Source organism: Dasypus novemcinctus, chromosome 1 (genome assembly GCF_030445035.2).
Source record: "Dasypus novemcinctus isolate mDasNov1 chromosome 1, mDasNov1.1.hap2, whole genome shotgun sequence".
In the NCBI taxonomy this organism is placed as follows: domain Eukaryota; kingdom Metazoa; phylum Chordata; class Mammalia; order Cingulata; family Dasypodidae; genus Dasypus; species Dasypus novemcinctus.
Genome location: NC_080673.1, coordinates 51,532,031 through 51,558,695, shown reverse-complemented (window position 1 = coordinate 51,558,695; position 26,665 = coordinate 51,532,031). Strand labels below are relative to the sequence as shown.

Sequence of the window (26,665 nt, the reverse complement as noted above, 5' to 3'; positions counted from 1 at the left end):
GAAAGGAAATAGGAGTCAAAGATGATTACGCCTGAAAAAGTTTTTAATTTCTAATGCATCTATATTTCATTTATTAGTTTTGTAAAGAGGCTATTTTAATATTTTTCTTGTGACTTTTTCTTTCTACTACTATGTGACAAACACTTTATCTTCTATTTGTATGCATGTATATACCAAATGAAACTCTTGAATCAGTCTAACATGGTGAATAACTTTTCAGACAATCTTCCCTTGAAAAGAAATATCTACTAATGATATGATTTGGAAAAACAAATGGGTAAAGGGTGTGAGAGAAAAAAATATGGACTTTCACTTATATTTTATCCCTTTCTCTGGTATCTACCTAACAGTTGATATTAAAATGAAGTATTTTGGGAAGCGGACTTGGCCCAGTGGTTAGGGCATCCATCTACCACATGGGAGGTCTGCGGTTCAAACCCCGGGCCTCCTTGACCCGTGTGGAGCTGGCCTATGCGCAGTGCTGATGCGCGCAGGGAGTACCATGCCACGCAGGGGTGCCCCTGTGCAGGGGAGCCCCACGCGCAAGGAGTGCGCCCCATAAGGAGAGCCGCCCACTGTGAAAGGAAGTTCAGCCTGCCCAGGAATGGCACCGCACACACGGAGAGATGATACAACAAGATGATGCAACAAAAAGAAACACAGACAACAGAAGTGGACAAAGAAGAAGATGCAGCAAATAGACACAGAGAACAGACAACTGGGGTGGGGGGTGGGAAAGGGATAGAAATAAATAAGTAAATCTTTTTTAAAAAATGAAGTATTTTGTCAAATGTTATCTATCTTTTATCTGTGTCAACCTGTGAGACAGAGAGAGCATGTGTCACTCTCCCCACACATAGCTATGGTATTACTGGATGCAAATAATTGGAAGGGATACTATTTTAGGAACAACCTCTATTTTGGTTATATTATCTTTCCATATGTATCAGTCATTCACTAACTCCTGGACCTAAAACATCATTAACTACAGACTGTGTTTAATGTATATCATAGGGATTTTGATTTAGCAGATCTGTGGAAGGGCCCATGCATATGCATGTCTATCAACACCCAGATGATTCTAATCACACTCTGAAAAATACTGAAAAATAGGTATTTTCACATAATTCCTCTGACTACATGTTCTTCACTCATTCCGGAGTATTCTTAGAGAGCAATGAGCTTACAGTCATTTTTTTTTAATTGGCAAAAGGCCAGTGCGTACTGAGACTCGAAGCAGGATGGAGATGATCCAGTAATGTGCGGTGTGCTTACTCTTTTTTATCAGTTTATGATTCACACACAAAGTATACTGACACTGCCCAGTGCCATCTCTTATTTTGAGAACAGCTAAGTCTTTTTCCAGTTCACATTACGAAGCCAGGAGCATCATATAGGACTTTGGGGGTGCGTGTGCATGTTGTGAGGGGTTGTTGTCAAATTCACTCTATATTCCAGGCTATCAAGTTCTCCATTTATCAAATAAGCATGATTCAATTTGTGCTACTTCATTAGAGTGACATAGCAAAGAAGTCAAGGTGTGGGAAATCTTTAAAGAGACTGGAGAGGTGGCTAGTAATAGATTCAAAGGCAGAGAAAAGGAGCCCTACTTCAAAACTGGAAGTATTTCTGCCATAGTTCCCTGGCACACTGCTACAGCTCCAGAGTACAATTATCTGGCCTATTTCTGCTCTATGTTCCCAACTGTACCTGCAAATCCTCTTGCACTGAACTTAATACAAGTATTTACATGATTGTAACGAAGATAAACATCATACAGAATCTCAAAAAGAGTAAAGACTGAATGAAGCAGACCTAGCTGCAAGACACATTCCCATAGAGGATCTGCTAAGAAATTTCACTCCGGTCCTGACATTTTCAAGTAACCTGATTTAACTTTGTGTCTCCTGGGAATATTCTCATGATCTGAGATATGATTGGAGGAAAGTATAGAGAAACAGAGAAAAACAAGGTTTGGGGCAGCAGATAAGATCCCAGACCATTCTAGGGCAAGAACGATGTTCTTTTTGGGTGTTTTGTAAAGTTACTGATTTGTTAAACATTGGATAAATACCATCTTCTATGTAGATGTTTCCTATGTACCAAAAATCAAGCATGCTCCCAGATAAGTCACAAAAGGCCTTATAATTTTTTAAAAAGCTCACTTACGAAAAGGTAGGAATTATATAGTAGAGCATAAACAAACTCATTTTTTTCTGAATAAAAGCTATCAGCAATTTTTAAGTCTGTTCCATATGTTTTAATAAAATAGGCAAGTTCATTCCGAAGATAGGAATTTAGGCTAATATTTATATCAATTTTCTTTTCATTCTAAAATAAAAGAGTAAAACTCCTGAACACCTGATAATATGCATAAGCCCAGGCATTTCCCCTGGGCTTCAAAGAAGCTGCCTCGCCTACAGCTGGCACTGCTCCTCCTCTGAGCAGTCCTCTTATCAGCACACTATTTCCTCCTCCTCTTTCTACAATTTCACATAATTCAAAATTCTCCCTCACTCTGCCCTCCTTCACGTAAAAATGAAATTCTATTTCAAACGGCATCCCTTTCCACAGAGGGTTTTGGGAGGAGAGAACAACTTACTTTTGGCTATATTAAGTCTTCTGTGCATCTCATCGGGGTTTGTTGTGGCAGAATGCAAACAGTGATCAATACTTCTGTTCCAATGAGAAGGGGCAGTGGCGAGAAGGAAGTGGGTGACGAGGAAGGTGTTTTGAATGGCATATGGTTAGGCATAGTTCATGCAAATAGGCTCTGTGGTCCAGAGAACAGGACACGCATTGTACTCCAAATCAGAGTCGATTTCTCATTTATTTTTTGAGTAATGAGCATTTAAGCTCCCACAGAGGTGTTAGCAATCCAGACATCTGGCAAAGCCAATCATTTCTAATTCAATTTGTGCAGTGAGCTGAAGGCGAGCCTACCTTTTGTCCCTGCGCATCTGTTGTGATGTGGTCAGCTTCCCCCTCCTCTATCTCCCCCATCTTCAGGATGCCGACTTCTATGGTGCCAACAACTTTGCCACCATCTGAAGTTCTGAAACCAAAAATAAATGAAATGGAAAGGTAAGATTCCTCTCTCTTTCTTAAAGCACATCTGGAGCGTGTTTCTGAAAATCACTAACGTTGTCATTTACTTTACTTGTTTTAACTGAACAAATCTCTTAACAACACAGCAATATGTGTTAACAGTGTTGGGGTTGTTTTTCATTTTCAAAGACCATTACCATGAGTTAAGAGCAGGGACTGCCCAAAACTATCTTAGGGAGGAGAAACCTCCTCAGGACTCTCAAGGCTGAGCTCAAGAAAAGAGCCTTGTGTAATGCAGGGTTTCTTAACGTTTTTTGTCTCATGGACCCCTTATTAAGTCCACACTATGCTGTGTATTATTTAATAAATATATCACACCTGTACCAACATGTCCCCACAAGAATGTTTTTTGAATTTTAATTCAAGCTCATGGACCCATTGTCAAGAACGCCTGGTGTCATGGATCAATCCCCTATTTTGTACCCTCCAAATCTCTACAATGGCATAAACTATGGTTCCTCTGTATCAACTGCTTGACAGAGTATGCATGGCTATTGCAGAAGCCACAACTGAACAAACAGAAAAGGGAGTGAACATTGTTATATTTCTGTAATGAACAGGCCACTGGCTACAAAATCGTACTCTGTACTTTTTTCCTAGTATCATTTCTCTCAGAGACCAGGTAAAGAAGATGCTCTCCTACAAGAAAGTTAAGATTCATATGGAACAGATTATTTTGTACCACCCATTATTTTTCAGATGAAAAACTGAGACTCAAAAAGTTTGAAAGACTTGTCCAAGTAACAAAGTGTTAAAATCAGAAACCCAGGACTCCACCTTCAAGTCTTTGGTCATTGAACTACTCTACTAAGATTTCCATCAGTATTATTTACATCAACAAAAATTTTATAATTGACAAGTTAAAAGTAAAATTAACAACCACTCTTTAATACATTCCATTTCTTTCTCTGGAAAATAAAATCTATACAGTAAATGACTCCATCATAATATTTTTCCCTTGAACCTTATTGTGAAAATACAAACCAAGTTATCCCATAGGAGTATAATGCATTGCCATTAGCCTCTATTCAATTCTAATTGACTAAATAATAATGGTCATATAGCACATCATTTTCTTTATCTAGTCCAGTTCTTTTCTGAAATTTATATATAACTCCAATCTAAATAACTGAAGTTTCTTCCTGTTGAGAATTGAATCATGTCCTCCATAAAAGACATATTCAAGTGAAGTGGATGTGGCTGAAATGTTAGGGCTTCTGCCTACCATATGGGAGGACCTGGGTTCAATCCCTGGGGGCTCCTGGTAAAAAAGAAGAAGAGAAAGCGTGCCTGCACAGTGAGTCAGTGCCTGCATGGTAACCCAAGTGACTGTGTGGCAAGCTGAGTGCCCACATGGAGAGCCAAATGCCCACGTGAGTGCTCGCATGGCGAGCCGAGTGCCTGTGCGGTGAGCCGAGTGCCCTTGCAAGTGCCCATGCGGTGAGCCAAGTGCTCCTGCAGTGAGCTGAGTGCCTGTGTGGTGAGCCAAGTGCTTGTGTGGTAAGCTGAGCATCTGCCTGATGAGCCAAGTGCCTGCACAAGTGAGTCACACAGCAAGATAATGACACAACAAAAAGAGAGACAAAAGGGAGAGTCTAGATGAAGTGCAGTAGAAACCAGGAATTGAGGTGCCACAGCTGACAGGGAACCTCTCTCCACATCATAGGTCCCCAGAACCAAATCCCAGTGAGTCCTAGAGGAGAAAAAGTGAGACTACAAGATGAGAAAGAGAAATAGATACAGGAGATCACACAGCAAATGGACACAGACAGCAAAATCAGCAGGGTGGGGGGAGGGGAGGTGGAGGGGGAAATAAATAAATAAATCTTTAAAAAAACAACACATGTTCAAGTTTTAAGCCACATGTCTGTGGGTATGAACCCATTTGTACATAAGATCTTTGAAGATGTTATCATTAGTTAAGGGGTATGGGCTTATTTGTGAATTAGATCTTCAAAGGTTCAATCTGGATGAGGCCAAATGGAATCAGGTTGGGCCTTAATCCGTACGCTGAAGTCCTTATGAGTGGAAATCTAGACAAACAGAAAGACAAGAGAGAGGGAGAAGTAGAAGCCAGATGGAGAAACCATGTGAAGGAAGCAGAGTTGTAAGTCAAGTAGCCCCATGACTACAGCAAGCCAGAAGCAGAAGGCTGCAGAATCTAAGAGACAGCATGACCTCTGGAGACCTTGTTTTTGGACTTCTCATCTCCAAAACCATCAAACAATCAATAACCATTGTTTAAGCTACACCATTCTGTGTTATTTCTTATAGCAATTCTGGTAAACTAAGACACCTCTCTTTCAACCATTCTGTTCTAAATGTCACTATTTCATAATTAGAGTTGTTACGAAAGAGGAATAGGAAAATGAGTATAAGTAGTTGACCAAAACACAAACTAATGTAATGAATAATTAAGGTGAAAAAGAAACCCAGTTATGCCACTAGATCATGGCAGGTTTTTCTAAAAACATAAAAGCTAAATATTAAAACACACCTTTTGAATTATGTTTTAAAGGAAACTGAAATATGAAATTCCTGGTGATATAGACACAGCTGATGGCATAGGGTAATAAAATAAGGACTATATACATTGTGACCATTAGGTTCATGTACCCACTTGGCCAGGTGATGGTGTCCAGTTGTTTGGTCAGGCAAGCACTGGCCTGATTATTACTGTGATGACATTTCCTGGACTTAAATCATCAGTAAGTTGACTGCTTCCATGACTGATTATACCTGCAATCAACTGAAGAGATTGCCTTCAACAATGAGATACATCTCATCCAATCAGTTGAAGGTTTTAAAAGGAGAAGTGATGATTTCAGCAGTCAGAAGAGAGAATTTCCATGTCTACTTCAGCCAGCAGCTTCTGCTGGGGAACTCATTGAAACCTTTTATCAGAATTCCTAGCTTGTAGCCTGTCTTACAAAATTTGGACTTGTGCATCCCTATAGTGACGTATGGACAATTTTTATAAAAGTCTTATAATATTAACAGGTAAATCTGTCAGCTCTGTTTCCACAGAGAACCCTGACTAACACATACATAGAAAAAGAAAAGTGGTTTACTTGTGAAATAATGTATTAAAATTTGTCGGTAAAATAAGATATAAAATGCTTTTTGGTAAATTTATAACCAGTGGAAATCACAACACAGAACCTCAGTTATTTGAAATTGGTACAGAAACAAACATTAACATGAAGAAAATACGTATACAGGTTACAGCATGATCTGTAATATTGGTGAAAACTATATTAACTCCAATTCTGGGGTTGTTATAAATAATTCATTACACCATTTTCTCACTTGAATATGACACAATAACCTGTCACAAGTAATGGTGTGATGTCTCTATGCAAATCCTCTGTCATGATAGTTAAAGTGTTTAATAAGAACATTCATGGTACTACTGATAATATTTTCTAGAAACTTGCAGGCTTCTTTTACCTCAAAATCGATTGTCAATATTAATTAAAGGTATTCTCTTTTTCTCATAGGAATTCCTTTAATTTCAAGAATACAAAGCAATATATAAGAATACAAATGAATGCAAATGTATAGCATTCCAAAAGTTCTCACAAACCTAATAATAATTACATATTGATTTAGAAAAGAAAGGTGGGCTTTTCATAGCCTCTGCCAGGGCTTTGTGATAAACTTATATATACCATGAGGGTTATAAGCAAACACTCAGCGGTTGACCTCCCTATCAGCTGCGTGACCTTGGGCAAGTCACTTAACCATGTGAAACTTCATTTTCCTCATTTATAAAATGGAAATGATAATAACTCTATTGTATGGGTTAAGTTAGGTGAGATGATTTATGTTAAATGATTTTCATAGTATCATGTACAAGATAAGCACTTCTTATGTTTCCCTCTCCTCTTCATCCTAGTAGCAGTGATAGTAACAGAATTGCTATTATCCTTAATATATTGCATTGTGTTTAATTTGATCCTCTCCAGAATTTTACTGAAATAGATAATCTGAGAGGATCTCATGGCAATAGTTATATGCTCATTGGAGATACAAAGACTTAGTAAATAACAGATGATGTTATGAAGCTTACATTGCTTGTAGTGCAGCAAATACAAGCTCACAATTAATTGCAATGTGAGTTAACCTTTCAAAAGTACCAGAATAGATATATAAGCAATATAGTATGGGAATACAGTTTTGAAATACAACTCTATTTCCTTTTAAAAAGAACCCAGCCACTTTTTCAATGATTTTCTGCCTTTGGATCCCCCACTTCTCTTAATCTCCTATTGAATTCCTCTTAGTCCCAGAGTGGAATGAAAGCAAGGAGCATGTTTAATCTAGTGGCACTTTATGGATCAGGAGAAATTTTATTTTTCTCAAAACCATTTTGGATAGGCAGTTCTGAGTTTCCTAAGCATGCCTATTACAGGAGATCTGAAGAAGATAGAATAGTGAATCCAGGTTATAAGGAACTGAACCCAAGACACTCCAAAGTATGGTTCACACAGTAAATGAACTGGAAATGTAAAATGTACAAGCAGTATAGATATTCAACACCTCTCTTCAATCAGGAGAGTTATGATTTAAATATCTATTTCATTTTTCCAAAGACCATTTAAAAGATGACTTTATAGTGACTAAGGAAAAAAAATCATTCTCAAATACTTAATTACACTTTCAATTTAGTAATTATAGTTTAATTATTATTTACCACCAAAATTCTGCTGAATTTTATTTAATGGAAATTTGTCATATCCATATGGAAGGAATATTGAAGGGTTTTCTGAGCTAGAAATCAAGAAACACAAGGTCTACTTTCCCCTCAACTACTAACTAGCTGTGTGACCAAGAACCTACATAGCATTTTATTTCACTGGATTTGTTTCCTTCACTACAACATTAAGAGTTCCTCTACAACAGCTACTCCATAAAGCAGCACTCACACGCCATGTTGGAACCACTCTGATTCCATCACAGGCTGATAGAGACTTGGGAAAAATCTCAGGCACAATCCAGTCTCCCCTCCGCACGCCCTTCCTCTCATTCTACATCTCCCAAAGTAAACCGAATGCATGTCATACCTGATTAAGTAGCTGAACACTTACAGTCAAATCAAAAAGGGCTAGATTTTCCTATAATGCTTATAATACATATTTGGACAATAATAATATTATATTGGCCTTCACAATATGGCATCTTTTTATTAATATTTTATGAGGATACAAATTTTACTGAACCAAGGCAGAAGAGTTCTTCATCCTATAGCCTTTTTCAAAGAAATTCTTGTGTCAATCAGACTAGATGCAGTACTAAGCATCTCTACCTACAAGAAGAATTTTTTTAAAAACTATGTCATTTCCAACAGCCTATTACCAGGACATTACCACTGTTTAAGGCAGAGTGCAGGATAAGAAGTAAAAGATGGGCAGTTAAGGCTGTTACAGCACTTCAATGAAAACATCATGACCTTTTTTCTTTCACTAGATGGACTTAAATATTAAACTGTCAAAAAGATCATGGAAGACAAAGGGGAGAAATTCAGCAATACACATTTACACTCCATTCCCACCTAGGTTTCAGCATACATAATATGTCAGGAATTAAAGGTCTTTAAAATCTGTCTCTAAATTAACTCCTCTAATGCCTCCTAATGAAATATTCAGCCTGACATAAGACTAAAAGAAAAGTAATGTAAAAGAGTCCTCTAACTAAGGACAATTTAACGACACTCTTCCTCAAACCCCTTTCTCATTTACGCTGCTCTCCTTAGTAGAGGTGGGGAGGAACTCTGGAAATGTTCCACAGCAATATGTAAATAACTCCTCTATTTTGGAAATGCCACAAAGATAGAAACCAACAAATGACTTTGTAAACATCCAGGGAAAAACCATCATTAACACTGTCTGTCTTTGTGAATATAAAGTAGTACTGGTGTGATACAAAGGAATTTTCAGCTGTGAGACATGCTTTGCATTAAATAAAATGCAGCTAGACATGAAAATCTCACCGGGATAGGAAAATAAACAAGGGACATGAATCAGTGAGAGAGTAAGTGCAATCTAAAGATCTTTTTTGATGAATACATTTATATAAGAATTTTAGATTTACTTAGGATGCAGAAAACCTTTCTACTATGTGTAACTAAACACGCTTCTATTCTGGCTGAACTTCACAACTGTCAGATGCCATATGTAATGTCAAGTTTATGTGTCGATTTGGCTAATTTTTGGTATACAGATTGTTTCGTCAAGAAAGTACTTCTCTGATTGTAACTACAGGGCATTTTAAAGATTTAAATCATTAGTCTCTTGATTGCACCTATAGCAGATTACATCTACAGTAAATAAAGGAGCCTGCCCTCAGTAATGAGAGGAATCTCATCATCCAATCATTTGGAATCCTTAAAGGAAGAACTAAGGATTTCAGCTGTTGAAAGAAGCATTTCCATCTCTACTTCAACCAACCAGCTTCCAATGGGGAGTTCACAAAACCTTCATCAGAGTTCCCAACTTGCAGTCGGCACTATAGAATTCAGACTTGCCAATTGCCACAGTTGCATGAACCAGTTCCTATATTAAACCTCTTAATTTTTATATGTGTGTGTGTGTGTGCATATTTATCATGTAAGACCTGCTCATGTACCCTAGGAATGTCCAGAGGACACACCTTCCACCGAGACTGTGAGGAATAAATCTGTGAAGCAATTCCATCACCCCTGAAGAGCTCTGTAGTTGTTTTTCTCAATAGTTAAGATACTACTGTGGGTGAAAAAAAATAAGACAGTGTGGGAACATATAGAAGAAACTTTTGGTATACATAAAAGATAAAGATCCTATGGTACGGAAGGTACAATGCAAAAAAAACCACTCTTTTTGTTTGGTTTTGTTTGCAGGAGGTTTTAAATTGCAGAAAAATTTTGACTATGGCTGGGGAGGTCCACTGGTGCAGGGTGTCAGTGGTGGGTGGGTAAATGGGGAAGGATGCACCTGGGGCATGACTCTATGGAATACGAATGTGTTCATGTGGTCATGGGGTGTTATCTCATGGGGGGAAACACACAATAACCGAAAAAATATTAAATTCCCATCCTGGGGAGCCCTGCCACATTCTCTAATAGAGTGGCAAGAATCTCTAGAGTACATAGGCAGTGCCTAGCGAAAGAAGACAGACCAATATGCCAGGCTCTTGATATGATTGCTTGTACTTACGAACCTTATTCTTGCAAAAATGAAACTTAGCCTAGTAATATTTATTGACTAATATTTATTGGCTGAAAACCAACTTGTTACTCAAATGTGGCCTCTCTCTAAGCCAAACTCAGCATATAAGCTCATGCTTTTCCCCCAATGTGGGACGTGACATCCGGCGATGTGCTTCCCTAGCACTGAGGAATTTTTGCAAGCACCCATAAATGCATCTGGAAAAAGACCTTGACCAAAATGGGGAAATATTAACTACAAATGAGTTCTTATGGCTAAGAGATTTCAAAGTGAGTCAGGAGGTCATTCTAGAGGTCATTCTAGAGGTTATCTGAGAATGATCTCACTAATTGCCGCAGTGAACAATGCCTCAAGCAGGGGTGCTTCTGCTGGCTCCATAGACATCTGGACACTCTAGGCAAGGCAAACAGCCCCAGGAAATTGGCACCCTGTCATTGGACCTTACCTTGGAATATATGATAACTTATCTCTCCAGTGCATCAGAATCAGACTCATTTATAATTTTCCTACACATGGATCTTCTGCCCTTTTATTTGAACCTATAATTAGCACTATACCCATTAAGTATATGTCCCAGAGACTTAAATCTTCAGTCTTTTCATATGCCAGCTGAGCCCTGAATCTCAGCAGAGTTGTAACCAAAACCTGCTCTCCAATTCATTGGACTCACTCAGGACACCTAACAAAAGGATGATGATGGACAATGCCCATTACCAAAAATAGAGTCTCTGCAACTGCAAGCAAGACAGTTCCATCCATATGCCCCCTGGCTCTAAGTTCCCTCTCAATGAGAAACAGAATGGGCATCACCATCCCAAAGTCCTTAAGATTAAGGAATGAATACACATGGGGGGGGGGAATGCAACTATGGACCAAAGTAGATTATTATTATTCTAGTAATGGAAGAACTTGTAACAATGATATAAACTGGTCTGAGGGGAAGGAGAGGGAAGAATAGGTATAACTTGGGGCATTTTTGGGACATTAGAATTATTCTGTGTGATACTACAATGCGGAATGCATTATAAATTTTGACAAAACCTATAAAATTGTGTAGTGCAAAGTGCAAACCATAATGTAAATTACAGACCATGGTTACTAGCAATGCTTCAATATTCATTCATCCAATTGTGACAAATATGCCACACTAATGAAAGATGTTGTTAATGGGGGAAGTGTGAGGGTGAAGGAGGTAGGGTATATGGGAAAACCCCTACATTTTCTGTGTAACTTTTATGTAATCTAAAACTTCGTTAAAAATAAAGGAAAAAAAAAAAAAAAAAGATACTACTGTGGAAACTTCTACCCCCAAACCTGGACGCTTAAATACAATGGGTTTGATCAGATCTTGGATTGGCAGAAGCCAAGAAGCAGCACTTCATTCCAAAGACAAAGTAGGAGTGGTTACCATAATGGACTACAGAGTCAAATAGTAATTAGCATTTCCTGGCATGCAGAGACCTATGCTATTGGTTGGTTTATTATGAAGTACCTAGAAGTGAAATAGATGAGCCGTCTACTAAATCATTACTTGACTCATATAAGCAGAAGACTTCTGGATCAAGTAAATAAAAGTCAAATTTGAGAGAAGGGGATATGGCTCAAATGATAGGACCTCTGCCTACCACATGGTAGGACCCAAGTTCAATCCCTGGGGCCTCCTGGTAAAAAAGAAGAAGAGAAAGTGTGCCCACGTGGTGAGCCAAGTGCCCATGTGGTGAGCTGAGTGCTCACATGCTGAGCCGAGTGCCCATGTGAGAACCCGCACAGAGGGCTGTGTGCCCACATGGTGAGCCGAATGCCCATGCAAGTGTCTGCATGGTAAGCCAGTACCCACGCAGCAAGCCAGTGCCAACATGGCAAATCAAGTACCCAGGCAGCAAGCCAGTGCCCACTCAAGTGAGTCATGCAGCAAGATGATGATGCAACAAAAGAGAGATGAAGGGGAGAGTCAAGGAGAAGTGCAGCAGAGACCAGAGACTGAGGTGGTACAATTGACAGGGAACCTCTCTCTACATCAGAGGTCCCTGAGATTGAATCCTGGTGAATCCTAGAGGAGAAAGATGAGAAGAGAAGACAAAAAGAGAAATAGATACAGAAGATCACACAGCGAAAGGACACAGGAAAAACAGGGAAAAACAGGGGGAGGGGGAAGGGAAGAAAAAAATACATATGTAAAAGTCAAACTTGAATAACAAAAATTAAGTCACAGCCCCTCAGTCAATTCCCAGACCTGAGATAGTTTACAGGCCTGGAACCCTATGAATGAGAATACTATGAATGAAGGGAAGGCTGTATTCCTTTGTGGAAGAATCCTATTACACTGCCAAAATTTTATACTCTTATTCTTTTACCCAGCCTTGCCCTAAAGGACCCACGGATTGTTACCAGGGTGACTGTGCCCTGGGGAAAAGGAAATGATTAGATATTTGGGGAATTATTAGACACTGGCTCAAAAGTGATAGCAATTCTTAGTGACCCAAAACATTACTGTGATCCAGCAGTCAGGTCAGGTGATCGTTGGAGTTTAAGCTCAGATCTGTCTCACAGTGGGCCCAGTAGGTCCAGTGGATTCTGGGACCCATTCTGTGGCTATTGCCCCAATTCCAGAATTCATAATTGGATTAGACATAGTCAGCAACTGGCAGAATCCCCATACTGGTTCCCAGAATGTGGAGTATTTTAGTTTCCTTGGCTGTTCAAGCAAATGTCATGCAACGTGTTAGCTTAAATAAAGGGATTTATTGGCTAACAGTTTGAGGTTAGGAGGACTCCAAAAAAGGAGGCACAAGGAATGGTTAATTGACCTCTTTGGATTTTGGAAGCAACATAATCCTCATCTGGATGGACTACTCCAAAAAAGTGTAGTTTTGTGTGGGGCTCTACAACAGGTCTAGGCTGCCTGAGAAGTCACTCTGACACTTGGGCAGAAACTGTTTCTCAAAAGGACAGAATTTATCAGCAGTGGATGGATTGGGGACTTGGCTCCAAAATTCTAAGAGTGGCATTGAGATTCTCCTGTAGAGGCTTGCCAAAGCCTCCAAACAGTGTGTATATTTGCCACTGAAACTTCTAGCACCATCAGATCTGCTGGATCATATGGCTATAGCCACTGCTGAGCACCAAATATGCCATCAGCAGAGACCAGCCCTCAGGCCCAAATATGGCACCATTCCCGAGGGGATCAGCCTGCTACCTGGTGGACAACTTCCAACTCTCCTCTTTAACTCCTAATCTTTAGTCACTCTAGCTTCCTTGTTGTTCTTTATACAATACAGCAAGTATATTACCACTTCAGTCAGGGCTTGCTCTTGCTACATTGCTCTACCTAGAATTCTTGTTCCCCTCAGATATCCATGTGTCTTGCTTCCTTTTTTCCTAATGTTTCAGCCTAAATATCACCCTATCAGTGAGTATTTCCCTGACAAAAGGTATAAAATGACCACAGCCCAGAACCCTCTATTCCTTTAACCCTGTCTTATTTTTTTTCTATAGCACATAGCACCAACAGACCAACAATATATTCTCGTATATTATTTGTTTCCCTGAAAACAGCATCTTTATTTGGTTCATTGATGAATCCCTAGATCTAGTAGAGTGTTTTAGCAGATAGTAGGTAATATTGTTTGATGAATGTATGAGGAATATAATGTGCTTGCAAGTACCCTATAAGGTAAATAGGCCATTTTTATTATTTTTAATTTTCTATTTGGGAAAAACAGAGGATGGAAATTTATGAGATTGGTTCTTAGCTACCCAAGCATGGTATCTCTTCCCTGATCATGGCAGAGTCCACTGAAAACACACACCACTTCAAAGAATGGGGCAAGGTAACCTGAGCAGACAGGATGTCATGAAATACTACTTAGGCTAGCTCCATAGTCCAAAGGGGATGTGTTATCACCCCAAGTCTACCATTTTGCCATCGACATAAATAATAAAGATGTTTTCTCTTCCTTTTGCAGAAATCACAACCACTTTGTTTGCCAGTACTGTGCCATATTCAAATAAAGGAGGGGTTCTTAACTAGGGGTCCATGAGCTCAAATTGAAATTCAAAAGAAAATTATTCTTGTGGGATGAGTTGGCGTGTGGTACATTTATTAAATAATACACAGTATTGTGTGGACTTAGTAAGGGGTCTGTGGTTTTTACCTGACTGGCAAAGGGTTTTCTTAACGAAAAGATTAAGAACCCAGGAAATAAAGCATAGACATGAAACAAAAGGGTGAGAGCTAAACTGAACTCATGTAAGATGTTATTAATAATGGAAAATTTGAGGGGGATGGAGTGGGGTATAAGGGAACCCCCTACATTTTTTATGTGATTTTTCTGTAATCTAAAACTTCTTTAAAATTGAAGTTTAAAAGAAGTGGATTGGCATCTGATGTTACTTTCATTCTAACAAATTACTGAACAGCTTAAGTTAATTGTTGTTAAAATTATTGTATGCAAAGATAGTGTTTCTGGATTGGGTTTTTGTGGTAGAATGCAAACTGTAAGCACAACTTCAATAAAACACATAGTCTGTGGAAAAAAAGAAGAAAAATTTCATAGAATTGTATAAAAATCAATTTTACTTTGCACTAATTTTTAAAATAAAATAAATGAAAAAGGACACAATTTCCTCTGAAAATAAACACCAAATAAAAATGCCCATTTAATCGAAGTATACAGAAACAATATGATTATGAGTTTATCCTCTCCCATTTCAAACCTTCTAATTTCTGAGAACATTACTTGGGATGCTAAAGTATGGAATTTCATTCCATGTTCTATGCATTCAAAGTATCTGCTGACATTAGAAATGCTGTATATTAAAGGGATAATTTCCAGGCCTCAAAAGGAGGCATTTTATCAGAGATTAGAGGGGCCAATGCTCATTTAAGTGTGCAATAAATAAATTTCCCAAGCCAATGACTTTTTTCCACGGTGTAAATGAATGGGCTACCTTTCATCTAAAATCACTCACTTTTAGACCTATAGAAAAGAAACTACTGCTAAAACTTTTTATTGGATTTATTTTATTATGTTTATTTGTTTGATTTTTAAAAAGACAATCTGAGGAGGCAAAGTAGAGACAGTTCTTAAACGGTACTTCTATAAAGAAGAGCAGGGAAGTGAAGCATAAGTTGGAGGTGTAGGAGATTTGACAGCATTTTTCTCTGCTGATAGAAATGATTTCATAGAGAAGAAATGATCTAATAGAGATGATTCATTAGAAAAAGGCAATAATTGCTAGAGCAATACTTTTGGATAGTTGAGAAGAGATGGGATCTAAAATCCAGGTGGAGGACTTGAGTTAAGACAAAAAAGGGAAGTTCATGTAACACACCAGGAAGGAAAGGAGTGCCAATACCGATAGGTTGGTAGATACAGTGTGGGAAACAGTGAAGTTTCTCTTCCCAGATAAATCAGCTGAGAATGAGAATGAGAAGAGAGATTTGGGAAGTTTTAGGAATGAAGAGTTAGGAAATAATGGTCCAGGAGAATGGAAGAGTGAATAGACAAGGGAAATACATTAGGACTACAGAGGAGCAGTGATGGCATCTGTGAAGTTAAGGGTCATAACCCTAAAATAAAACCTGTGTGCACAGATAAAAGTTTCCTTCCCTACGCATTCAGCCACAAGGATGCAAGTACGGAATAAGTGAGCAAATCATCGCATTTAGCCAGTTTTGTTGTTACAGCTGTTGTTGATTTTACTTTATAAAAATTTTGTTTTATTTTGTTTTATTATTTTATTTTATTTTACTTTATTTTATTATCAGGGAGTATAACAAAAAGAAAGAGGGGCACAGGAGTTGAGGGTATATGCAAGGGAATTTTTTGTGATTTCTCAGTGATGAACCATGACCTCTCAACTGGTAAGAAAAGAAGAGCAAATATTGTGGGGTAGATTTTTGAGGAGTAGAGACAGGATAGTAGAATCAGGCTCTATATGGCCAAAGAGTAATTAAAGGCTGTGTACTGGGAGAGATAGGAGATGGAAATTAGAAAACAGGATGCTTAAAATCGAGGTTCTGGAGGGGTGGGATTATTGACAAGACCGTTGGGACGGGCTGCTGAAGTAGGGGAAAGAAAAAACCAAGAGTCCCATGAATTAAGAAGGTCATCTATATGTGTGCATCACAGAGGTGTGAGAGGAGTCACAAATTAAAATCCTCATGAAATGAGGGGAACTAACTTCTGTAGTTGACTACAGAAATGCGGGCAGCCAGAATATGCCTGAGGCCATGAGTCTCGATAAAGGGGAGTTGTTGGAGGATGCTAACCTCACACCAGGTACGAGGAGCAGCAACTTGGGAAGGCTGAGGACAGAGATCTAGCTTCCTGAGAAGTTATTGAGGGTAGGTGGTTGTGCTGATGGACCTTTGGTATCAGAGTACAGAGCAGGAGGATTGGGGAGCAGAGGATGGTAGGGCTAAAGTTGGGGGTAGACAGAGAAGTATAAGGTAAAAAAGGCTGAACAGCTACTGGGATGATACATTACCTCGAAACCCAGGGTTTCTATGTGGTGACAAATCACCTGAGAATGAATAACACCTACTGCCACAATTAAGAAATAAGTTTAGTGAGGCAGAGTATGCAAGGGTAGGCAACACAGCCCTAATTTTAAAATATTGTAAAGACCTGAAATTTCCCACTTCCTGATTTTAACTTGTTCTGCTATATAGTCTCAAGTCTGCAATACTAAATCATCTGGTAATTATTTTAGAGGTCAAAATGTGACTGATGGGGAAGCAGACTTGGCCCAGTGGTTAGGGTGTCCGCCTACCACATTGTAGGTCTGTGCTTCAAACCCCGGGCCTCCCTGACCCGTGTGGAGCTGACCCACACACAGTGCTGATGCACCAAGGAGTGCTGTGCCACACAGGGGTGTCCCCCACGTAGGGGAGCCCTACACTCAAGGAGTGCACCCGTAAGGAGAGCCGCCCAGCACGAAAGAAAGTGCAGTCTGCCCAGGAATGGCACTGCACACACGGAGAGTTGACGCAGCAAGATAATGTAACAAAAAGAAACACAGATTCCAATACCATGGACAAAAACAAGAACACAGCAAAATGGACACAGAAAACAGACAACTGAGGTGGTGGGTGGGGGGAGAGAAACAAATAAAATAAATCTTAAAAAAAAAATGTGACTGATGCACAGTTAAAGCAGTCTATATAGAACAATAAAGATTCCTGTAGAACTTTTTTTGAGAAAAGGAGGAAAGGTAATTAAAGCAAAGTTCAAGACACTCCAATACATGCACACTATATACTGCTTTTATTCATATTAAATGAAATCTAAAAATCAGCAGGAATAAATCAAATGTCCTGTACCAGTTTTCCAACACAGTGCATGAGGAAGCGGTCTACTTTTTTCTCTGAATATCTTTCTTTTAAACATTATTTCAAGATAACTGATTAAAGAGAATATATTTATTAGTAATTAAAAGGTTTTTAGCATATCTCTAAAAATGAATCCACATAAAAAAAGAACAAATTTTAGTATTTGGCAAGTTGAAGCCCTAACAGGAAGTAGAGATACAGTAAATATTAAAAGGGATTAAAATTTTCAGTTCAAGTGGATTTCCTATATATATATATCCTCTTGCAAATTTTTGAGACTTGAAATGAAATGTGTTCCAAATAAAAGTTTCACTAGCTTTCAATAGCCTTAAATACAGTCATTTTTCTGTTATTGTGAACTAAACTCATCACTCTTAGCATTAGGATTGAATAAAATCAGAGAACACTTATGTGGAAAATAACATTAAGTATCCAATCCATTTTATAGAAACTGAGGCTCAAAGAAGTTAAGTGAAATCCTCAAGTCCACCCCAAAAGGCATCAGCAGGGCTGGGATTTGTCCAAGGAATGGAGGAAATCAGAAGGCCACATTACTGAGCAAAGTTTTAAAATTTATTTCTGAATACCAAAAGATAAAATGGAGGTACATTTTATATTTAATTCTTACTGGTGTCAACAAGAAAACACAGTTAATATGTTAATAAGATTGTAAAAGTCCATTCAGAATCCACTAACCTTTTTTTAAACCTTTTTTTTAACTGCCCCCTCCCGCCCCGTTGTTTGCTCTCTGTGTCCATTCGCTGTGTGTTCTTCTGTGACCACTTCTATCCTTATCAGCGGCACCAGGAATCTGTGTTTCTTTTTGTTGTGTCATCTTGTGTCAGCTCTCCATATGTGCAGCACCATTCTTGGGCAGGCTGCACTTTCTTTCATGCTGGGTGGCTCTCCTTATGGACACACTCCTTGCACGTGGGGCTCCCCTATGCAGGGACACCCCTGTGTGGCAGGGCACTCTTCGCGCGCATCACCACTGAGCATGGGCCAGCTCCACACAGGTCAAGGAGGCCTGGGTTTGACTGCAGACCTCCCATGTAGGTGGATGCCCTATCCTTGGGCCAACTCCGCTTCCCAGAATCTAGTAACTCTTAAACCTCAATCTTTAAAAAATGACCAGAATATAACATTTTTTTTTAAATATTTATTTTTTATTTCTCTCCCCTTACCCACCCCCCCCCAGTTGTCTGTTTTCTGTGTCCATCCGCTGCATGTTCCTCTGTGACCACCTCCATCCTTATCAGTGGCACCAGGAATCTGTGTTTCTTTTTGTTGCGTCATCTTGTTGTATCATCTCTCCATGTGTGCGTCACCATTCCTGAGCAGGCTCCACTTTCCTTCACACTGGGCAGCTCTCCCTATGGGGTGCATTCCTTGCACGTGGGGCTCCCTTATGCGGGGACACCCCTGCGTGGCAGGGCACTCCTTGTGCACATCAGCACTGCGCATGGGCCAGCTCCACATGGGTCAAGGAGGCCCCGGGTTTGAACCCATCGGGCCAAGTCCGCTTCCCAGAATATAACTTAATATCATTAGTTTTGCTGCTTTGAACATAGAGAATTCACTTGAATTATATTTGCAGAACTCTGGGAAGTTTTATCTTAACATGACTTTGATTACTGAAACTTGTCCATCTTTCTTGAAATAAGTCCATTATTATATCCCTAAAAATTGGCCTGCCTATGAATTATCTACTCTCTCATTTCACCCATCTATTTTTTTTTCCCATTTTCTCTAGAACTTACCAACAATAAAATATTGGGCAATCTACTTAACTCCTCAAGCTTAATTTCATCACCTATAAAATGGGAATAATAATATTACCTACTTTGTAAAATGTTTAAATGAGTCTGTGCAAGCACTCAGCAAATTAATAATATTTTGTTAATGGTAGTACTGGGAGTGGAGGTAGTGGAAGAATTGGGATGATACGATTAGTAATCATATTTCAGTTTTGGAATATTGCTTGAGTTTATCCTCAGCCTCACTGATTCAATTTTCCATAGTTTCAAATACAATTTCTTATCTAGAATGTTTTTCTTTAAGCCAACATGTTTTCAACTTTATTATCCTCTCTACTCTCCACCCTTTTATAGTTTAACAAATTAGTTACAGAACTTTATTGAGAGCATTCAACTGATACTTATTAAAATATTAAAAATGTTAGTGGTAATTTTTCTGTTTGCATATTCAGAAATCTGCTTCTGTTGATTTTTAATATAAAATATGTTTCAAGGCTTCATACAGTTGCTGTTAGTTTTTGATTATTAGTTCTTTAATTCATTCTTATAATCTTAACTCATTTGAACTTGACAATGTTCAAAACTGAACTCCCAATCTTATTTTTAAAATCTGCTTCACTGCAGGCTTTCCCTGCTCACTTAGGGGCAACTCCATCCTTCCCAAAGTCCAAATCCTTGATATAATTTTCATCTCCTTTCTTTCTCTCATATCTCAGATCCATGTTGTCATGGAATGATATGAGTTCCATCTTCAAAGTGCATTCAGAAGGCAACCACTGCTGCCACCTCCACCACTACCTCCCAGCTGCAAGCCACCAACCCTCCTCACTTGCACGATGGCAGTGGTCTTCTAATGGTCTCCCTGCTTTCACTTGTGCCCTCCTGCAGTCTGTGTATTCTCAACACTGCAGGCAGAGGGATCCTTCCAAAACATAAGATAGGTCACGTCACTCCTCCACTCAAAACCTTGCCCTAGCCCCTGACTTTAGTCAATGAAGAATCAAGCAGGAGGCACAGTAATGGTCACCCTACATCTCTCGGATCCTTGCCATCTCATTGGTCTTATTTGCCTCTACTCTCCTCCTTGTTCACCACTCTAGCCTCAGGGGCCTCTTTATAGTTCCTTTAACATACCAGGCAAACTCCTTCTTTAGGGCCTTTGCATTGACTATTCCTGTTGCTTGAAAGAGCCCGTCTTCTGCAACTAATATCTACAAGATTATTTTTTCCTCCAGGTTTTGCTCAAATGTCACTTTCCTAACGGGATTGACAGTGATCACCCATCGGACTGCAGGGGCCATAAGTGGGGGAAAAATATATGATCAAATACGAGGTAAGCATAAATATGATCAAAGACAAGGTAAGAATAAAACAGCTTGCAGTTGTTGCAAAACAGCTGTCATTTATGAAAAAATAAAACTCTGTTTAGCTCAGTGTTATGACACATGATGGTGATGATAATGATAACCAACATCGATTGAGTACTAAGTAGCAGACATAATGCTAAGCACACTGCATGTATTGCTTTTCTAAAATCTCAATATCAACCTTATGAAGGAGATACTACTTTTAATCCCAATTACAGACAAGGATGTCTGAAATGCCTTCAGAACTCCTCAGCACCTCTGCTTCTGAAGACTCCTGCTTTAAATCTGATTCTGAAGGGCTGTCTTCCAGGAACATAGCAGTTACCCAGTAAAAAAAAAACAATAATTTTAGCTTCTATAATTCACTAATCAGGTCCTCCAAATATTACACTATTACTTCCCTCTTCCTGCCCCACCATCCCTCAAGCAAGATATAAAAGGAGATAATCGTTAGTCCCCCAGAGCCAGGGACCTAGAGCTATTTAATCCAGATTCCTTACTCGAGGGGTGATAACACTGAAGTACAAAAAAATCTATTTCTTAAGGCCATGTAGCTAGTTAGTAGCAGAACTGGGACCATGATTCTGTGGAGTGATGTGGCCTAGTTTCCAGTTCCAGCTGACCTAACAGGTCCTTTTCTTGGCCATAATACAACTGCACTAGAACCTAACAGATCGGTTTTATGTGCTGATTGTTAAGATGCATGGTTCAAAAATGGAAGGACAAGCTCTCTCCCAGAATGAATATTCATGTGCTGTTATAAAATGTTGCTTGTGCAACACTCACAGCTTCTCCTCCAGTTTCATAGTTGCCGGGGACCCATCCTTAAAATTAGTTCTTAAAGGAACCCCTCCTTATCACTTGACGTCCTCGTTTCCTAGCTGCTAAAAGAAATGCCATACAATAGTGTGTTGGTTTGGAGCTGTACATACCAGAGAAAAGCATGTCTTAAACCTAATCCATTTCTGTGGGTGTGAACCCATTGTAAGTAGGACCATTTGATGAGGTTACTTCAGTTAAGGTGTAGCCCACGTCAATCAGGATGGGTCTTAATCTTATTTCTGGAGTCTTTTATAAGCAGAATAAATTTCAGATGGATGGAGATAGAGGCACAGAGGGAGCAGCCAGAAGCTGAATATCAATGGAACCCAAAGAGAAGTGAGAGACCAGGAGACACCACCATGTGCCTTACCATTGTCAAGCTAAGGACCAAGGACAGCCAGCAGTCAACTCTAGAAGGCCAAAGTCTTTTGGAAGCAAGCATGTTTTGATAATGCCTTGACTTGGAATTTTTCCCAGCCTCAAACCATGAGCAGATAAATTCCAATTGTTTCATACAACCCAATTCACATTATTTGTTTTAGCAGCCCAGAAAAAGAAAACAAATGGGTTTGCCTAACAACAGGCATTTTATTAGCTTACAGTTTCAGAGGCTAACAGGCTTGCTTCCACCTGGGGTGGATGGCTGGCAATTTTGGGGTGCCTTGGATTTTCTGTCATATGGAAAAACATGTGACAGTCAGTGTATTCATTCTCTTCCAAATTCTGTTAACTTCCAGCTTCTGGCTGCTTACCGTGACTTCTCTTTCTGGGTCCTCTGCTTACAAGGACTTCAGTCATACTGAATAAGGTCCACCCTCTTAAGGCTGGGCACAGTTTAACAACGTCTTCAAAGGTCCTCCTTAGAACTCACCCACAGGACTAGACATTGGGACTTGAACATGTCTTTTGTGGGGATATGATTCACTCCCCAGCATTTGGACATTCATTAGCCTTTCTTTCTGACTTCATCCCCCTGTGGGGAAGCATTAGGTGGAAAGCTCGAAATCTTCCATTGAGGAATGACCCTGCGAGGTGGGAAAAAGGAACATATTCACCATAAAATATGTATTCCCATTTTTCATTCACCTTAGCTATGAATGGCAGAGAAATATTTATGACATATTTCATGTCCATGAATAGCATCTTGAAAATTAAAGAATTTAAAGGCATTACAGAAACAATCTCTTAGAAAATAATAAAAGTTTTACAACAAATATTATAAAATCAGTTATATGTGTTTTTATCACTTTCCCCTCCCTGCAGCCTTCATATATCTATTATTTTCTTAATGTATTTTTTGACTAAACCCAGCAGGAAATACATCATCTCAAAAAAATATTTGTTTGCAAGGCTAACGAGGGGAAGGGGTGATGGCATTAAAGGAAGAATAGATAGAAAACTTTTTATTCTTTAATCTATTAATGTGTAATAGAATCTGTTTCTTAAAATATCTGACTTTTGAACCTATAATTTAAGCTCATTTCAATGATATTATTATCATTACTAGCTAGATGGGGAAATTTAAACGAAATAATTAATTTCTGCTGACAGTAATGGAAACTCTAAGTTCCTTCCATGCTGCAGTCATGGAACTACCCTTAAACTGCTTTAAAGCCTTGATCATAGAAGCAATTTGTTTTTTACTGGTACTAGAGGCAAGTCTCAATAGCCAAGAAATTTAGTGTTGGTTGGCAGAATGCCCAAAAAACAAGCTACCCAAGAATAGTCTCTACTATTTACTATGTGAGTCCTGGGAAAAATCTTCAATTTAATTCCAGATAAGAGAAAAATAATCCCCACTATATAGCATTTCTAAGTACAGAAGTGAAACTTCCTGTTTTGATGAGAGAGACTACATCAGAGAAATAGTGAGGAAGATAAGAAGTACATATAAAATTCAAATTATCTATTCTGGTCTGTTATGAATGAGAATTAGACCAAGTTTATTATGGTACCTTGACTTTACTTTCTTCGTCAATTTTATATTAAATCCCAAACAATATATTTGATTACTTCTTAATTTACATGTATGAATGTGGGAAAGAAGTAATATTCAGCACATAGCTTCAGGTGAGTATAGACATTTGATTGCTTGGATCATGTGATGTATGCCCAGTAACACTTAGGTTAGTTCAATTAAACCAGTACTCAATGTTTTCGTTATTTTTAAAAATCTTATTTTCTTCATGAAATGGTAAAATGTTCCATAATGTGACAAACTTGTCAGTGAAATACCTTATTATGAACATGTATCCTTCATTACTTAATTTTTTCTATCCCAGTTTAATAAGCTTAAGCAAAAGAAAATGTGCCCCAAGACACTCAGTCCTTAGGAAGGTGCAGCCCTGATCACCTATCAAAACCAGAGTTTGGGTTATTTGCCTGAAATAACCATCCCCCATTGTGGTACAACCTTGAGCAAAACAATTCAGTTATATGGGAGGTAAATGACTCAAAAGAAGCAAAACAGACTTGCCTATTCTATTTCTGTTTGACTCTCTTTTATCGTATATGTTTTCGTATTTTTCTCTTTGATCTCAACCTTCTCTGCTTTCGTAAAATCTTATCTATTTTTTTTTCAGGTTCCCTATGTTACTTCAGTAAAATGGTATTCTTTTTCCTTTCCATTATTCAGTTCTTTATCTTACTGAAACCTTACTGCAAACAATCTCTCTCAACCACAGTTTTATTAAGAGACAGCCATGCTATGCCGCAGAAAAATAGACAAGAGTGAATTAAAATAGGGCAGAAAGCCTGAGCTAGAGCATACCATTAGAAGAATATATTGTCAAGGAGCTGATAACTTTCTAAATTCCCACGGGGATGGTAACTCCAGCACAACTCAAATGTATGTATTAAGGAGAATAGAAAATGTATAAATGGAAAAGTGAAGTCAAACTTTACTGAAAATGAAGTTAAGAGATGGTGACCTTTTAATCTTCTGTCCTTCTATTCGAACCTATAATTAGTACATCTAAGGGACTTAAATCTTTGGGCTGTCCATGTGCCAGCTGAGCCCTGAATCTCAATGGAGTTGCAACACCTGCTCTCCAGTTCAATTGACTCAGCCAGGACAAATAATGGGGAGGAGATGGTGGACAAACAACATACCAAGGAATCAAGAGTACCTACAACTGCAAACAAGTGAGTCCTATCCATCGATGCATGGGATAGAAGCTCCCCTCAATTAGTGGTGAAGTGGACATCACCATCCCAGTATCCTCAGGACTGGGAAATGAATTGTGGACTAAAATAAACTTAATAGTATTCTACTATAGACTTACTGTGATTCTAGCAATGGAAGTAATACCATTTTTGTGGAGGCAGTGACCACTGGATGTTCTGGGGTTAGGAAGAGAGAAAAACAGGCATAATAGGGAGGCATTTTCGGGCCTTAGGAATCATCCTGAATGGCATTGCAATGACAGAAATAGGCCATTATATATCTGTCCATAACCTACAGAGTCAAACGTAAGAGAGTATAAACTACAATGTAAACTATAATCCATGCTTAGTGGCAATGCTCCAAAATGTTCGTTTATCAATTGCAACGAATGTATTACACTAACAAAAGAAGTTAGTGTGGGAAAAATGTGGGAGGTATGGGGAGCAGGGCATATGGGATCCCCTAGATATACTCTGTAACATTTATGTCATCAAAGTATCTTTAAAAAAAACTTAAAAGTGGGGGAAAAAAGACATGGTGACTTTTTAGTGATCATCAGGCCTCTGTTTGCTAGAACAGGAATGATGGATTCTGACGTGCTTCTTCTAGTGCCTACTCAAAAACCTGAGGATAAGAAAATGACATTCATTTGGTCATATGAAATTAAGGAGTTAATGGCAAGCTGTGGTGGAGGATGGTGCCAGACTTTTGAATGGAACAACCTGGAGACCGTTACCACGCAGTTCCTAGTGAGAATAAATTCAGAGAATTCCCATTTCTTCCGGATGGGTAAGACATCTATCTGGAAAATGAAGGGAAAAAAATACATTGGGTAGGGGAAGATTCTAAGGCGAATCATCTGTACATCTAGACATGACTGTGTGGTGACTTTCTGGCTGGCAGAAGTTGAAACTGAACTCCAAAGAACATGGGAAGAAAGGATTCCTGAGACATACAGTGACCCTGACTCCCACTCTTAGAAAGTGTTTAAGAATGCGTACGCTGCTATACGTGAGGGATTAAGTGGTGACCAGTGACATAATGGGGCATGGCTATAGATAAGGCTGAAAAGAGAGATTTATACTAGGCTTTGAATGGAGAACCTTCTGTACTTTGGCTGAGGTATTTATGTACCCATGCTCATGCCCATATTTTTTTTAGGGGAGGGCAGGATGGCATATAAAGTTTCAAGCAGGAAAAGAACACAATTAGAAGGGACAAGTCAAAGATGATGCTGAGGTTTCTAGTTCAAGCTACATTTAGAAGACCTGATGACTCTCAGTTTGACCAAGAAAGGAAAATCACCAAAAGGTAGAGCTTTCAGGGGAAGAGCAAAATTCAGTTTGGGGTAGTTATAATACTAGGTGATTGTGAAAATAAGTATGTATATACCTAACCAAGCTTAAAAAGAATTCTGTTAATGGACATGAACAAGAAATTATCTATATTGCCACTTCTTTCCCATACATTTTGTACAAATTTCACACATTTGTGTCTATACAGGTTATGGGCTTGAGTATAATATGCCACAGGGGATAATCGCTGTAGACTAGGGGAAACACAGTGGGTGTGCCCCTGCCTGTGGATAGGGACAAGAGTGAGAACAAGCATGACAGCCAGTCTTCATGTAGGTGAATACCAGAAGCCTGCCTGCAGCTATGTGTGTCAGAGAACACATTTATGGTGGGAAAAATGGATTATAGATTAACAGACACAGGTTTTGTGTGTGTGTTCTTCCTTGCTCTCTGGAAAATACTTTGTGTTTTTTTGTTTGTTTGTTTTTTGGTTTTGTTTTGGTCTAAATGGGCATTTTTGAAATTATGTACTTGTGTTTCTTGGATCATAGTTTCTAATAAACTAGTAATGGGTGTCCCATGCAGAAAGCTTCTTGCATTCAAACTGCT

General features: G+C 38.8%; 1 protein-coding gene across 18 annotated transcripts in view; it reads right to left on the bottom strand.

Moving 5' to 3' along the window:
• INPP4B (inositol polyphosphate-4-phosphatase type II B) overlaps positions 1 to 26,665 on the bottom strand; it is a 902,865-nt gene that overhangs the window by 246,185 nt on the left and 630,015 nt on the right. For all 18 annotated transcript variants that reach the window (XM_058287497.2, XM_058287349.1, XM_058287627.2 and 15 more), the window contains one exon: positions 2,944 to 3,055. In XM_058287497.2, coding sequence (XP_058143480.1) covers positions 2,944 to 3,055 — 112 coding nt within the window. The remainder of the gene's footprint in view (positions 1 to 2,943; positions 3,056 to 26,665) is intronic.